Below are 17,352 nucleotides of genomic sequence, written 5' to 3'. Positions count from 1 at the left end.
AAGTTCTGTGGATGAGCCAGGGCATGACCATTCCAGCCCTCTCTTCAACCAAGCTGATTGAATAAAAACAAATCCAATGTTGACTGAATAAGTATGAGAGAATAATTTACGATGCCGGATACACTTTGTGTTCCTCAGTCATTGGCTATGATATTTTTCCTTGTTCCCTTTTATCTGAAAATAGACTAATAGTCACTAAATAGATAACAGCCGAACACATTCAGGAAACACAGACTCCATAATCAGAATCACCTGATTTTTTTATCTCGATGCTTGTGAGTGTGTCCTGAATCTCACTTCTCTCTCAGCTGTCAGTTTTCCTCCCATTTTTAAATTTACTTGATCTCATGCTGTGGCATCTTTGTCACTTAGTGGACTTAGGTTTGTTTTTCTAAACGTCTTGTGGCGATGATGTGATAAACTCAACTTTCGAGATTGGGCTATTAAAGGTTAACGTGTTCTAAGAATCCAAATGACATACCAGGAAGGAGGATGGTCTTGAGATGAAGGCACCACTGTGGGACTCAGAAGATGTTTGTTCAGTTCCCAGTGTGGCCACTGATTTCCATGTGGCCTTTGAGCAAGTCACTTAGCCCTTCTCTGCCACTGTTCCCCACTTATAAAATGAGGATAATAATTTTTTAACCTCTCACAGTGGTGTTGTGAGGAACTCGGGAAGCACTCAGGTAACTATGTGCCGGGGATGCTGTATGTGCAAAAACAGGCAGATTGATACTACCACATTATCCTTGCAAATCAATGTCCCATCAACAGACAAACTTAAAACAAAGTGAGAAGGAAAGAAGAAGATGAGCTATTTGAACAACTTTGTTATGAGAGAAACACAGTAACTCACATAACAAGTTCTTTGATCTAATCTCTTCCCCAGACCCCATTCCTGAGGCCAAGTGGCTCATAACTGCATTATGGATATGGTGTAAGGAAGGAGAGAATTAACACTACTCACGGATCTCATTTCAGGAACTTGAGGAGAGGTGGTTGGAGAGGATGAGGGAGCAGCTGTCCCTATAATTCTGGGGCTCACTTTCCCAATCCACATTTTGAAGGAGGGTTGCCATTGGATCAGGTTGTTCTATAAAGTTAGTTTGTAAAGTGGGAGGACCGATTTTCCTTTCACAGCATGCTACTAACTGGTCCCTATATAGTCAAACTTTGTTTTTCTTGCACTTATGTTCCTATTGCATAAATGAAAAAAAAGTCTGAATATAGGGGCCATCAAGTATGAATGAAATCTATTCCTTAGTTCATATCAAGATCCATACACATGTAAGATCATGGAAGTCAGACTGCATTTACCAGGTTTTCTCCTTCTTCAACCACAACATGAAAAGGTAATTCCCTCCACCCAGTCTTTTGGCAGTAATATTGATCTGTAAATATGGCACCTATCCAAATATTTGCATGGGATGTAGAAATGTCTACTTCTGTGCAAGTAGAAAAAGAATAAAGTTCAAGATTTTTGCCCAGCTGATCTACTCCCTCTCCAAGTTGAATCCTGTACCAAGAATAAGAGCAGCGCTCTTTTCCTAATGTGACTGGCGTTACTGCTGTGACTCAATTTTCCTGGTAGCAGAACATGTTATAAGTTGGTGTGTGTGTAGGGTGGGGAGGAATTAAAAGCTTCTTACATAACATCACTTCTTAAATCTATCAGAATTGAAACCCAGACTTTAATTTATCTGCTGAGCAATCAATTATGAAAATTGTGAAGTGGCAGAGCCCTGGGGCTGTTTAACATTAGGCTCTATATGGTGCTCTCATCACCACAGCTCCCCCATCAATAACAGACTAGTGATGGAAGCTGAAACTTCCAGCAAAAGCTCACAACTCAAGCATCACTAACACAAATTCAGAATCTGAAAAACGCTTTACGAATGTTCAGAGTCAGACACTCACACTTATTCCCTACTTTGAACATAAAAAGATTAGATCTATGATCTACCCAGAGAGAAACAGTATTTTCGCAGGCATGCACTCATGTGGGAGAAGAAAATTGAGATTTTGTTCAAATTCTTCCCAGACATTCTAACCAATAATCACGTCCCGTGTCATAGTGGGTCCAACTGCTTCCAGTTCTGTGTCTTGACAAACATCCAATACAGCTGTGTGTATAGAAGAGACATGTGGAGAATAGGCTGGAACAACACCTATTACAGACTCCAAATTTGAACTGACAATGTAAGTCACAAGGAACAATCCAAGAGTTTATAGACTATTTGCCATGTAGTATTGTGTTTATTCTCCATATGGGCAAAGGATAAACCTGTACCATCTACCTGGAGAGAGAATGGAAAGAAAAGCTACAACTTCTAGGTCAGCAAACCTGTCCTGTATGCCATTTGCTATAGCTGCTCTCATCCACCTTGCTCCAAAGTCTATGTTAGGTGCAGGACAGGCATTTTGAGGCCCACATCCATTTCATGGATGATTCCATTTATAGCCATGGCAAGCAATGTGGCAGGGTGGCAATGGTGGACACCAACATTTGAATGTGTGATGCAGTCTGGTCTAAAGCTTTAAAACAAGGGAAAGAAAATGATCCCTGTCAACATTAAGGCCAGCAAGCCGTTGGTAGAGGAAGTATTTGGCAGTGGTGCATCAGACAGACAGCCTTAGTTATCTAAAGAAATGAGGTGAAGATCCAGCCTCCTGGATCCCTCAAATGGTTTTTAAAAATTATTCCCCCTTCTCTCCACTGGCTAAACACTCGGTGATTTTGCAACCATTGCCCCTACTATTTGTTGGATAGCTGTCAAGGTTCTTAGTGCATGATGGTAGTGTCTTCTACCTGAGTCACCCTAGGGCTAGGATCACAGCCACAGTCCTAAGCAGAACAGAAAAGCCATGAAAGTTAAAAAGGAGAGGAAAGGAGCTGCGATTGTCCCATCCTGTAATGACCCATTACGTAATTTTGTCATTTATATGGGCACCAAGGAGAGCTTCTCTCAATCTCTGGGCAGTTATAGGAACAGAAGTCAACAATTTAACCTAATTATCTACCCAAATTAAACACCTTCTTAAGGGGATGCCTGATTAAATAATTGCAAAGCAAGATGAGACATCTTAAAAATCTCTATGCTGCAAAATCTAATAGTTAAGATGCTAGATAATAATACTGGATAAATTCTCAATAGAACTGAACAGTTGAGCATTTAATATTTAGCCTCCTTAAGATGTTTTACTTACAGTTTTTGCAATTTAATAACTGCTAGTATGGACACAAAACTATACGAGAAATGCTAGAAACTAACTTAAAATAGGATGAGATATAATGAGTTAAAATTAAAGGTTGCTGCTAGCTTCCTAGCCCATCCCCCTTTAGCTAATCTGTCATGTAATGAAGAGAAGCACCCAACATAGGACAGCTAGCTGCCGGCTCACTTACAGCAAGCTGATTAAGAATGTTCAACCAACAGCAGACTGCAGACCTTTCCAACGAAAATAAATAGACTGTATGCAAATGTGTTTGTCACTTTGACAGCATGTCTCAATTAAGGCATATCGCTGCTGTTGGTAGGCTCTGGCGCTGCAGTGGTATGGGTGAGCCAACTGCATTACTGATACACAGGGCTTGACCCTAATCCGCATGCATGCATTTTAAAAAATTCTGCCTTCACCACATACACTAGCATAATACTAGCAGACATGGAAAGCAAGTGACAATAAGAAAAAAGCCTCTTTCATCCTCCCCAGTGTATAAGGCCTGCGAATGCACAAATAGCTCTTGTTTCAGCAGTTTTCATGCCTTTTTAATTGATTTTCCCCCTCACTTATTTTACAAGGAGTTAAAAGTGACACTAAAATCTCCCCCTTTAATCACTAGTTAGAGCTCATGTACCATTGAAACAGTAAAAGTTGATTTTTTTCAAAGCCTCAATTTATGTTTCCTACAACTGAACACCTTTCACCCACTTGCATGGAAGTATTGTTTAATTGTCTATATTGTGTGGTGCTATGATCAGGAGGATCTGTAGAAGGACAAAGACTGTAAGCAAGATAGCCCTACAACTACCAAGTTACACAATTTTTTGGAAACTGACATTTGTATTTTAATGACAGTAATAAGCACTTAGCAAGTGAGCCTTTCACCTATGCCAGTGGTTCACTAAAGCTGATGCATGTTTCTTTTGACAGAGAGAAAGCGATCTTTAAAAAATTTGAAAGTGATCATATCCCTCCCCCCACATGACTTTGGGTAAGCACTGTCCACTTGATTATCTACTTTAGTAATCCAGCAAAGTGTTGGGATGATCCACCGTTCACGCAAATGTAAAAAAAAATTGGGGGGGGGGGAGGATTCTCAAACAAAAAACAAAAATGTAGGGTTTGTCTGGATTTCAGAATGTTTCTAATGAAAGGCAATGTTTTCCTGGTGGATCAAAGTGGCTGCATTTCTTCAGTAGCCCCAAACCCCCTCAACTGTACTAGAGCAGAAAATAAATGAAAAATAAACCACCACTTCAAAAATTTAATTGGGGCGCAATCTGTTTGAGAAAACCTCCAACAACCTGCATTTAGCACAGCAGCCAAAGTTCTAAAAACATGCAATCCAATTCTAAAATGATAAGGAAAAGGAAGATCAAAAGGAAAACTGAAAATAAGATGCTGTAATAAATTATTGCTTCTTATGCATATGTAGACATGATTTAATATCTAAATAGTAAGAAATCTAGTTATATTAACTTGCTAGGCATATGCTTTACTACTATTTACTACTATCGTTTACCTAAAATATGGCTTGCCTGTCATTTTAGAGCTTCCATTTTCTGATAATGCACTGTTTTTTAACCATATTAATTCCAAATTTGTCCTTTAAGAAACCAGATAGTTATTTCTGTGCTCTAATGAGCCTCATAGATACAAAAGGTAAAAAGATCAGGAATAACAGAGGACATTGAATACAGTGACAAAAATATCTTTTACAAATAAAAATTGTTAATGTAAGCTATGCTGGAAAGCTGATTGTGAATACTACGTGTTTTTCCATTCTGATTTTAATGATCTGAAATAACATTTTCTACATGATTAGCTAGTATAAAACCAGCTATTTTTGTAGACACATTGTCAGAAACATAATGAGGATAGCTCATATTTGGAGCTCAACTGTCGATATTGAAATATAGAGCACGATTAAAGAATTATTAATTGATTTTTTTCCACTGGAGTTCATTGCTTTTAAATTTTGAAGTCTGCTGAAGTGATAATAATAATTAGATGTTCTGTGCTAACACTACTGATCTGCTTAGATAACTGAAGACACCTTAAATAACGTACCCTGTTGTACTAAAGGGATGTAGCACGATGCACGCTAATGGAGCAGAATAGTTTATTATTACATTGCTGTAAAGAAATGCTACACACTCTTGCAAATTCATCTAAAATATAATTTGCCTCAGAAAAATACCTTATACATGAAAGAAACCATTGAAACCACTAAACATGATAAGAGCCTCCCAAATGTGGAGGTGAAATGGAAAATAAACCCAGAATGATGTAACTGATCTGTAAAAATTAATGAAAAGGCTAAAGTGATCTTTAAACAAACAATCTTTCAATTAAATTTGCATATCTAGAACAAATACCATTTAAACAAATCTAACATCTCCTACCTGCCCAAAGTGTACTGTGATTGGTCTTCTATCTTCTCTGAGTTTAGGGTCCTTCTTTTCACCCAACGGAGAAGGGGCTGTCCTTGGTAGGGACTCTTCTGGTGTTGCAGAGCATCCATTCTCAGCAATGTCCTGCATGGTAGGAAAAGGTGAATTGCATGGCCAGGAACATTCCTGATTAAGGGTAAGGGGCAGAAAGGAGGCACTAGAGGATAAAGCTGACTAAGCATTTTGATGTTAGGAACAAAAAACAAAAGCACAGAAAATAAAACAAGTAGCATAAAACATTTCATTGTATTTTGTTAATCACAGTCTATGTGCAGAAATCCCATAAAATACTAATGCTGCAAACACAAACATTAACTACCAACTATATTAAATAAAATGTGTCTGACTTATACAGACAAAAGCCAGAAATTTGAAAGGTAGGGCTAACACAGCTCTAACTCTAGCATTGTGAGTATAAAGACAACCCTACGAGGAAAGGTCTGAATGCAACCTTAGAAACTGAGCTTCCTTGCATTTTGTACATTTAAGTTGTACCTTTAATATCATTTTATGTACCTACATAAAGTTCTGTTATACAGAATTCTATCTATGGAAATACGAACTCAGGTGTAGTGGTATTACGGGAGCAAATTCACAGCTAAGTTAGGTAAGTTGGCCCATGTGTGGCCAATGTTGATTATGTCTTGAAGAGTATACATGTCACAACTTGCTGGCTAACATCAGTTTCTTTTTGACTTAAGTTCTGATCTTAAGTAAAGTGAACAAGCAACCTAGGTGACAAGGTTTGGTGAGTGTGTGTGTGGTGTAGATAACACAGGAATATAAAACAAAGAATGGACTTGGAAAAGACAAAGGCATGCAGACATCTTATAGAGAATCAGAGAAGATGGAAAGAGTGGGTACAATCAGTTGAGAAATAAAGTCTGCAACATAGTGAGTCCAAACCTTAAATCTCTTTGCAACAATGTCAAGGAAATAAAGCTTGGTAAATATAGAGGGAAACCTGCACACACTGTAGCTTTGCAAGACTGACCTGAGGTTGACTGCTGACATAGACATTGCTTTGAAGGAGTGACCTTTGACATGCCCCCTCAAGTTTCAGTATTGCTAACGTACAATAATGAGACATGTAAGCTGATAGCCAATTAGAAATGGTTCTTTTGGACACAGACTGACCTAATGTGTTTAGGTCAAGTGAAACAAAAAACGGGATGGACTTTCTAAGGGGCTTTGTCTGCTCCACACAGAAACTGAGAGACCTTTTTAGATCCAGCTGGTGGAGCAATGGTTCACCAAGATGGGCATAAGAGTGGTGGGGAAATTAATAACTTGTTAAAGTGAAACCATAGAAGGAAACTTTTTATGTGTACACAATTCCACCTTCTCTGGGTAAAATGTAACAAACTCCAGTATATTAGTAAAAAGCCTGCAACAAACACTATTATGAGAAAGATCGTTTTCTGCAAAAGATACAGAACTTCAACTCACAGGGGCCAGCAAGAGGGGACCTTGCCAGTTTTGGAGCCCCATAATACAATAATAGTATATATTATTTGAAACATAAGATGCACATGAAAGCAAAATGCAAACTGAAAACAAAGCAAAGGAAAAGCAGCTTCAAAGAAGACTTCTGACTGATGAGTGGATCACAAAAAAAGACTATTGCAAATCCCTGATGTTTTTTCCCCCTTATGGGTCTGCTACACTTCTCAGCTGATGGCACTGCATAGAGGAGAGAAGCAAGTGTTCATTAAGCATTCTCTCCAGTGCTAGAGAATACACTAGCCACCATTTTGCCTCTAATTTTAACATTTAACATTTCTGTTTGAGGACATGGCCAAGGGATCTGTTACAGATTTCATTAAAGAGGAATTCATCATGTTTTGATTCATAGACCAATTATCAATGAACAAGTGACTTAAGACCTCAGTATCTGTAAAGGTGCCCAAAGAGGCAGACAAGTCAACAACATTGTCTCAGTCATCAGGAATAGAACATACTTGGCTGAAAAATGTTTCTGGCTTCATAACTGAAAGCACATCTGTGCCAAACAGTCACAGAAATCGGATTCTTCAAGAACGGAACTAGACGCTGAGCTCACGGTACAAATGACTGAAAATTAAGGTGTCTGGCATTAGTGTACTCAAAAACCATCCAATGAACTAGGTTAAACTCCTGTCATGTCAGTCTGTGTGCAGCAGCCTCAATTCACAAACAGCCTTTAAACATGGGTGCAACTGATAGGTAGTAGGAGATACAACCCTCCCTTAGATGAAGAGGAAGCATAGAAAGTAATACTACACGTTGGGACGTTGAACCTTCTCACAAGTCTGAAGCAACCAAATCAGTCTCAGATATGGTACCCAGGGCAAGCTGAGCTGCCTTTAAAGCAATCTCTTGTCTTCAGGACCAGCATTGACACAAGAATTTTCAAACAATGTAAGACTTCAAATCTGGAACAATGTCAAAGGAGCTAATTGCTAACAAACAAGTTTCTTAAGGAAAGTTAAAACCTCCTCAGCCTCTTATTCTCATACTTCACTTTGCAATCCTATTGCTGTCTATGAAACATGCCAAAAGTCCAGGCAGGACGTTTCCCAAAATCAGCAAGACACTTCTTCAACAACTTAAACTTACGCTAAGTACAGTATTTAAAACAAGACACCATCCAAAGTAAAAATATTGAAACAACATACCCACACCCTATCAGAAAGAAATTAGCACATGATGTTGTAGATATTGGAAAGGAAAGGCAATTTAATAAAATATTAAAATGCCACACAAAATAAAACCCTGAGAAAAAATATTCTATTGATTTCCGCAGAAAAGACTGACAACATTCATTCAATATATATCTGTATATAATGTTTCATATACGGATACACCCTAACACCTGTGCCTGGAGGAAAAGCCTTTGCTAAACTGAGGTATGAATTTGCTACCCCATTGCCAGGTGACAGAGTGTAGATCAATACATAACATTTTTTTTAAGATTATATGTAAGGCTATGGAACATTTACAGATGTGTAAAATGTAGCCACTCTATTGAATAATTGCTATTTAATCAGCAAAATTCCTTCATATTTTTCTAACTACCTATTTATTTAATAGACTAGAAAATCTATGTATTATAATTCATACAGCAAACAGTAAAAGCATAGTCCAGAGGGATTCGTTATTTTATATAACCCTAAAAGTGGCATTTGCAATAGCCTGGATAACAGACCTTTAACTAGAGAGCACATGCAGATCTAGTAAATAAAATAACGTTGAATAAATTATTACTGTGAAATGTCTGATCATTTATTTAAAGCTACAGATTGTCTAGTCTTACCTAAGGTGAGATGCTTTAAGTAATTTACATTCTTCTTACTGAAAGTTGAGGATGGTACTATTCACATTCCTCCTTCTTCCTAATGCTATACAGTTAGGCTTCAAAAGAGGCCAAGTAACGGAGTGACTTGACCACCTTGCTCCATTTGGGAAATGAAAAAATTTGCCTTTACTTTAAAAAAAAAAAAAAAAAAAAAAGTGTAGCAGGTATAAAATAAAGCTACCATCCTGTATCTGTTAACAATTATTTGCTATCAGTCATAAGGATCCTCTGAAAACTATTTCTGTTGCTTTGAAATACTGTACCACAAATGAACAAGGGATGGGAATAGAGCCCCATTCAATCTCCACGATCATATTAAAGAAGGACCTTACACACACCACAATGACCTCTCAATAGGTCAATCCCACATTTCCCATTTGCAATTCAAACCCAAAGCTGGAGCAGACCAAGGGCAAAATGGGCTCTTGATTATATTTAAGAGGTCATCATTGCTATGCAGAGTTGTAGGAAGCAGACCTCCAGCTCTACTGCATTTTTAAATTCTATCATTGTATAGAATCCGCTCCTATTTGGCAATGAAAACTGAAAAAGGGATGTTTAGATTTGACTTTTCCTTACCAGTAGCCTGCACGCTTTTCACACTAATACTGGAAAATAATATTTTAAGTTGCAGTAGGCAGTGAAGTCAGATTAAGAATAGTTTTAAATGACTCCAGAAAATGGAAAAGTAACACCCAAGATCAGCACAATTACATATGTATTTAATGAATCCAGAATTTCAGTTACAAAATAACTCTGTCATTAGCAAGCACATGAAAAAGATTAAACTCTCCAGAAATTGGTAAAAGCAAGTGAAAATTGATAAGGGTGCACTAATGGATCTGTCAACAGTTGAGCAGGGCAGACACATTTCCATTAAAAAAAGTATGATGGTTAGTGAAATAGGTTTCACCATTTGTGTCACCTAAAACACACTAACACCTCATTCTAACATTATCTCCTGATGTTGTGCTTGAAAAGAAGAAGGGGTGGGTAAAAGCAAAAAAGATCAGAGTGATTTGAAAGGGAGAGAGGTAGAAATTCTAAGTCTTGAGTATTTACATGAATATTTTATAATGATTCTTTTAAAGTATAAGATTAACAATGCAATCTTATTTGCAGAAATGCTAAATAGTAAGAAAAATGCATTTTTAGTCCAAATGGGATCTAACAGGTTGAATGGAGGAGGGTTGAGTGCGAGTGTTTTGGGGGAAGATTTTGATCCACTCAATTTTAAATGTCGTTTGTGTTTTTAAAAATGAATGAAGGTATCTGGAGTACTAGGGAAGGAGCAAAAATAAAGCTAAATAAATGAATGAACAACAGACATCTCAAAAATTGGAAAGTGTCTGACCCTTTTGTATATAAATGTCACAGAGCACAATATAATACTAGCAATAAAAAGGGTACAGTAAAATTCAGTGATTGTACTTAGTGCTGTTTGCTCTACAGATGCATGTGTTGGGGACAGGGGAAACAAATTTCACTAGTTATTAGATTATGTTCAGAAACTAAAATACATGGAGTTAACTATTGCATAGGAAAATGCTGCAGGCAGAAAAACTGCCTCCTGTTTTCTATCTGTGATCAAATTATACTATCAGTTACCTGATATGAAGTAACAAGTAAATATGAGGTTATTTTAAATCAACTGAACCAAATCTCCACCAATGTGCCCAACACTGTAGTTAATAGTCTACCGGTCCTTGCATTACACTGGCCTTATTTCATGAGTTTATTATTACTACTTGGTGGTATTATTACCCCTCAGTACTGATAAGCTGAAAAGTTTAGGCAGAGAAGGAACTTTTCCATTAATATTTAAAATAGATATATCCATCTGACACAGCCTTAACATTGCTTTGGGTATTCTGAGAACAACAAATTAAATTACTGAAATATTGATTTTAAAAATCAGCAGTTGTGTAAAATGCAGTAAATCAGAAAAACATTCTGAGTGAGACCTTTGCAGTTACTAAATTGGCTACCTTGTATTCCCAATAGACTGTAATGGCTCTGATATATAGACTAAATAGAATAACTAGGAGAAACCTAAAGGCAGAATCATCGATATAGTATGTATCTATATGACTACCCCAACAGCCTCAAAAGTAGCAATTAATATTGGATACACACTGCTCAGACACAATTTAGCATTCCCTGAATTTTACTGTTTAAACACAAAAAAGAATGAAATTCAGAGACAATAAAATGTCATCATCATAAGCCCAAAGTGCTGGCAAACTTAAAACTGCAAGAAATTCAGATTTAAAAATTACTTTAACCCTAGTTCTACACCACTGTGCCTAAACTTCACACTGATGACATGTGCTAACCATGTGTCCAATGAGAGACCTTCGGTTATTTCCCCTGAGAAGTTACCAGATGAACATAACGGCAATTTGCCATTTGGAGCAAAGTTCACTGTCATTACTGTAGGCATGATCAGCCATTTTATGCAAAGCCCCCTCCCACAATGTCTTGGCACAACGGGCAGGCGAGGGACCGTCATAAATGGAACACTCAATTTTCTGGCTTTCGTGGGTTTAAGTCAGAGCCTTAATGTATTTGAAGATAGTTTTTTGTCTGTGAATATTTATAACAGTGTGAAAAATCCAGGACAGCTGGTAATGCATTTTGAAGTGTGCTAACAACACTGTATCAAACAGCTTTCTATTGATCACATAATGCTTTTTGTGGCTAAGTATTTCATACATAGCGCTTATACATTTTGAATAAGAACTTCAAGTACCTTTTGCTTCAAGCGGTTTTTCACCTCTTTTATTCCCATTTTTGCATGATCTTTTGCCTGCATGAAAAATTAATTTAAGTTAAAAATCCCTTTTTATTTCCAGCAGCGACTGTGCTTGATTTAAATCCATCAAGACTCACCTTCTCTGATTATTGAAAATAGGAAGGAAAAATTGGATCATCAAGTTGAAAACATAATGGCTATAAAAACAAATACAAACCTAAGAGGTTAAAAAACCTTTAATGATACTGCAAAGATTTTGTTTTCTCTGTTTTGATGGCAGGGATTTTTGTTTCCCCACCCCCCCAGTTCCTCCTCCATGATTTTTCCTCTCTCTAATTATTTATCTCTGCTGCATGGTGACAATTACTAGTAATAGCACAGCTGTAAGCTTCCTCACTGCAGTGCTCTGAATACCAGTTACATTTTACTAGGGCAGGACCTAAATCTCAGGACCTTTGTCAGGCTGGAGGCAGGCAATAAAGGATAGTTTGAATAGACATCTCACTGCTTTTTGTCATATTTCATAGAATTCAGTATTGAAGAGATCCTGACTTGCTTCCATATATTTTAGCCCTCTGCAGTGAAATTATCAGTTATAAACCATGTTACAATAACAGTTATTAGCTGTTTGTTAACCAAGCACAGAAAGATTTTCATTTAGAAAACAACCCAAGAAGCTTGGCTCAAAATAAGCAGGTATGAAAAATCTCTGGGGAAAAATAATAGACATTTACAAAAACTGGAACAATTGGCCAAATGAGAGGATTCCCTCATTTCCATGTAGCTACTCGCAGAGGCCCAGGGGTAACAATGGATTTCCAACAGTGTAATGATGAGATAGGAGAGGTGTTTAATACAGGATATAGGGACCGGTCCATGGAAATAGTGCTATTTACTAAATAGGAAAGCAACGTCTGCACTTTGAAGATAAATCACCAGTCAATCTCATTTTCTGTTACAGTGTAATTAGTATAAAATGGTTCAAACTGGCATTTCAGTTGAAGAGAAAATATTTTCATAGAAGAATAGAAATTAAAAACATTTCCTGATACATGCTTAATGGCCTAGTCTCTAGCACTTTATGGTTAATATGCATTTATCTTGTTCAAATAATTTTGTTAGTATACAGAGAAAAATTTAATCTATGGATTCATTTAAAACAGCATGATAGTTAGATTCAGTTGTCTGGGTCATAAGACAATACCCAATACTTACAAACTTATAGACAGTCTTCATGGCCGGGTTAGCCTTCGTCTTTACTGTATTGATAATGGCTCCACTTCCTTTCTGTAATTACAGTAACAATGGAATCATTTTAATTGAGGTTGTTTAAGCAAATGTCAGCCCAGAGCTATTATTTTAAACAGGAAATAACAGAAAGTATCAATTGTGTTAGATATCAGAGCAATATGCCTAAGTGGTAATTTATTTTTATTTGTGGTTACATAATTCCACTCTCTCACCAAGGATTAGATACTACTTTTTCCAGGGCAAATCTGATCCATTTAAAATCATGTTTTAGGACAGAAATTTGCAATATAAAGGTTTCAGTTTCTCATAATAAAAATCACTCCCTTTACCATATCCAGGCTTCTTCAGAGGTCCTCTCACTAAACAGTGTCCATAACAATTCTTATCACCCTCAAGGGTATCCTGCACATTGCATTCAAGTCATAAACATGTTTAATACTAAAATACCCTAGCAGTTCAATGGGAAAGATTTGTACATTCAATGAAAAAACCCTACTCTCTGCAGTGCACTTTCCTTTTCATCCCCTTGTTTTCTTTCTTAAAGATTCTGAATATCAAGTATGCAGCCTTTCTTAATATTTAAATACTGGGATAAGGGAAGAATTGAGACAACATGAAATCCAACTACAATTTTAGCATAATTCCAGAAAAGCTGAACTGCATGTAGAGGACACACTAAAAGGCATATAAGGCTGTGATATGTCAGCCAGAATAATCTATTAGGCTAGTTAGTGTTTTGTTTATCTTCTGCACACCATTGACTCTTGCTGCATAGTACGTTATTTGATAAATAAATCTTGTGTGAAGAGCAGATGGGTAAAATCCATGGAATAAAATCCCACATAATTCCATGATCGTTTATCCTAACATAAAATTATTTTTTCAGAAGTATGCCAAATTTTGTTTCAATGTATTGTAATATTTATTATGTTATTACACAGTATTTATCTTACTTTAACAAAAAAAATTGTAAACTACTGAACATAACCACTTGGATTTTATATTCATTGACTCCAATCCTCTCTTCTCCTTTCAACGTTTTGCATCCTACATATATATAAACAAGTATGATAATTTTTAAAGCGTTATTGGTATTTTAAATGTATTTAATGCACAAAGATCAAGATAATTTTCAGCCTAGCTGTTTGTGCATTAGAGAATTATACTCATAATCAGGACTAGAGAAAAATGGGATAATATATTTTAAAAGGTGAGCGCTCCCTAAATAATTAATTATTTTCCAGTCACACACAGCCTTAACTATGGATAATTTTAATGCATCACTTATGGTGGGAGGGACTCTTTAAAGTCAGATCCCAATTATTAATCTAAAATCATCATTTATTATTCACAAAGTGACAAGTTATTTATAAATATTTATATAGTATATTTAATTTATATCAATTAAATAGAGCATTAGTCTAAGAAGACACAGATAAACTCATTTGCAGCCTATATTAGGCTACAAACAAAGAATGCTGTCCCCTATTCAGCCCTTCACATTGTTCAGCTCTGTGAACAGCTTTTCACTGTGGTTTAGGTTTCCACAACAATATTAAAAAGAAAGAAAATGAACTATGTTCAGACTAGGCAACAGCATATATCTACATGCCTTTCATACGGCCTCCAAGATGCTAAAATCAGGATTGAAAAATATGAGAAATATAAACTTAGTTTTCCTATTTTTTTTTCTTACTAGGTTTTCCCTTTTGTTCTTCACTCTATATTAAGAGCACGTTATCTTTTAGCTAGGTTAGTTTTATCTGGTCTCAACTAAATATTGTGGGATAGAAGCTGATCTTGCTCACGCCAGTGAAGTTTAATAGTGGTGCAATAACTGAATTTTCCAGTAAGAACGACAATGATTAGAATACTGTATTCTTACCCTTACTGTAGAGAGCCACTGGTGGTACAGTCTGTCACTCCCTGGTGATATAAAGAAAAATTCTTTATTGATAAGAAAACGGGATACAAATGAGAAATGCTGGCGTTCAACTGTGCCTAGTGGTAGTAAAGTATAGATAATTTAGAAGAAGATGTTTACCCTTTTCCCCTTCTGGGAACAGAAAAACCAAAAATTAACAAGGTAGCCAGTGGGAGGAAGAAAGGTGAGTAAGTGGAATTACTATTTTTCCTGGATTTTCTCATATACATTGAGAAAGTTAATGATTTTTTTTAATGGTCATGAAAAGAAAGAGAAGGTGTCAATGGTTAAATCCGAAGTTTTTAAATTCTGACATGCAAGACCTGTTCTAGTCTTGTGTTAGCCATCTAACCAGACAGTACTGCTCAGAATAAGGCAGGGATTTGTAATGCCAAATAGACAATGAAGGATATATTTATTTATCCAAGTTGGGATTGAGCTCTCCAGAGAAAAAAGGACAGTATCCATCAACACACTTCAACCCATAGAGACTGAAGCTGCTACAAGTACTCAGGCGAGTGATTTCTCTGACCCATTAAATCACAAAGTATAAGGTATGAGATACTATCCAAAATCAGTGGAATGAACAGATATTTCTTACCAGCATATTCTCCCATATTTATCTCTTCTTCAAAAACATCACTGAAGCCCTCTCCAGAGTTGAGACGATCAAGGCGTCCATCAATAAACTTTAAAACAGGGGAAGTATAATAAAAATGTGAGAACAGATAGAGCATTAAATTATATTGCACTTCAAAAGATTATTCTGTACTTTCTCCAGAAGGACAAAGTTCCAAAGTCTTTGTGGGGGGGACAGCCTTTAAATAGGTAGAATGGAGAAAGGAATATCATTTTGCCAACCAGTATGACAATTCTTTATTTCAAAGAGCAGTCAACGATATGGTTTTTGGCCTTCTTGAAATGGCACAGTAATACCCTAGTTTATACACTGAAGCTTTCAGATACATCAGCTCAAACTGAAGCCAATGGGAATTTTGCTATGGACGTCAATGGGAGGTGAACATAAATTATAGCTATTAAAACACAGAAATTGTTATAAATTGGGTTTAATCCATGCCAGAAAATAAAAATTAAGTTACTGTTGAAGGAGTGATATATATCTTAATTACTCAATGAAGGAACTAATTTTTCTGAGTACGTGGTGAGTGTAGATCAAAGAACATAGGAATAGTGTTTATAAGAAAAACAGTTCTTTTGTGAAATAAGCTACCACCATGCTGAAGCAATTAAAACAATACCTGCTTAAAGAGCTGGAGCTGAATAGCGTTCTGAAGAAACTGCCTCATGGCAGTAGAACGATGAGACACAAACGTTTCTTCACAAAAAGTGATTGGCTCCTCCTGTAAAGTTCAGAGCATTGGAAACACTGAAAAAGCTTTGCTTGAATAACTGAGTTTGCATTTTATTCTATTTCCCTTCAAAAAAAATTAAAGACAAGTCTGATATGAAGTTGGATAAACTACAGTTCTTCTCTCAGTTCACACATGAGAGCGAGCGAGAAGGGACAGAGCTGCCTTTAATCATATTAGTTAGAGATAATGTACGAAAATTGTGAACAGTCAAGATAAAACCCATTTGCTCTCTGCACATTTTGCTATGATTGACTGGGGGGCTTTCATTCACCCAAAAGGTACCTTCTGATTTAATACCTCAAGAAATTGACAGAGAAAAACTTCTCTAGTTTTGTGTATTCAAATCCTCAAATACCTCAAAACTTGCTTTGAATAGACCCAGAGAGTTAACCTGCACAAACAAGTCTGTAATTTCTGCTTTGTGTTCTCTCCACAGTTCAGAAAGATAAGACTTTCATATCCTGAATTGAATGAAATTTTCCTTTTTCACAGGCTTGTTGGCAAAAGACAGAGATTGTTTTGAAGCTCTACTTTTATCTTATTTTAACGAGTTATGTTAATGCTGAAGTCTGCTGTGCATCTGCCATAAGGGCACAAATCTCCTCCACATTTAAATCTACAAATTCTCAGCATAGCGAGTAAATACATTTATGAAGTTTCAAAAATGGCAGTAACAAAGAATGATAAAATTATGTTGATGTAAAATTAATGCTGAATTCTTTTCATGCTCATATAAAAATATATTCAGGGCTTTTCATCTGGAAAGAGTTTAGAGTCTATACTAGACAGCAGAATGCCTGAAAGACAGAACTCCTCCTTTAAGAGCTCGTTTTGGTTTCAATTCCCCCAAATCCCTCAGTTTAGGAATCTGAACTATTGGTGGCTGTGTTATGTCTCAATCTTAACACAGTAAGCAAAGTAGCAGCCAGTGCAGCATTACTAGAGGAGATGGGAATGAGTTTTTTAAGTGACACTGGATCAAAGTTCTGGATAGATTCATGTCTTAACTTATCTTAGCAGTATAAACTTCAGCT

The 17,352-nt window shown here is 36.5% G+C and overlaps 1 protein-coding gene across 8 annotated transcripts in view; it reads right to left on the bottom strand.

The window, feature by feature from the left end:
* The window catches only part of DENND1A (DENN domain containing 1A), a 355,075-nt gene that overhangs the window by 46,864 nt on the left and 290,859 nt on the right, over positions 1–17,352 (bottom strand). For all 8 annotated transcript variants that reach the window (XM_054007237.1, XM_054007241.1, XM_054007239.1 and 5 more), the window contains 6 exons: positions 16,205–16,306; positions 15,547–15,634; positions 14,907–14,947; positions 12,986–13,057; positions 11,768–11,824; positions 5,631–5,762 (listed from right to left, as the gene is read on the bottom strand). In XM_054007237.1, coding sequence (XP_053863212.1) covers positions 5,631–5,762; positions 11,768–11,824; positions 12,986–13,057; positions 14,907–14,947; positions 15,547–15,634; positions 16,205–16,306 — 492 coding nt within the window. The remainder of the gene's footprint in view (positions 1–5,630; positions 5,763–11,767; positions 11,825–12,985; positions 13,058–14,906; positions 14,948–15,546; positions 15,635–16,204; positions 16,307–17,352) is intronic.

This window comes from Malaclemys terrapin, chromosome 17 (genome assembly GCF_027887155.1).
Source record: "Malaclemys terrapin pileata isolate rMalTer1 chromosome 17, rMalTer1.hap1, whole genome shotgun sequence".
In the NCBI taxonomy this organism is placed as follows: Eukaryota; Metazoa; Chordata; order Testudines; family Emydidae; genus Malaclemys; species Malaclemys terrapin.
Note: the sequence above shows the minus strand (reverse complement) of the source record. Positions and strands in the feature narration are given on the sequence as shown.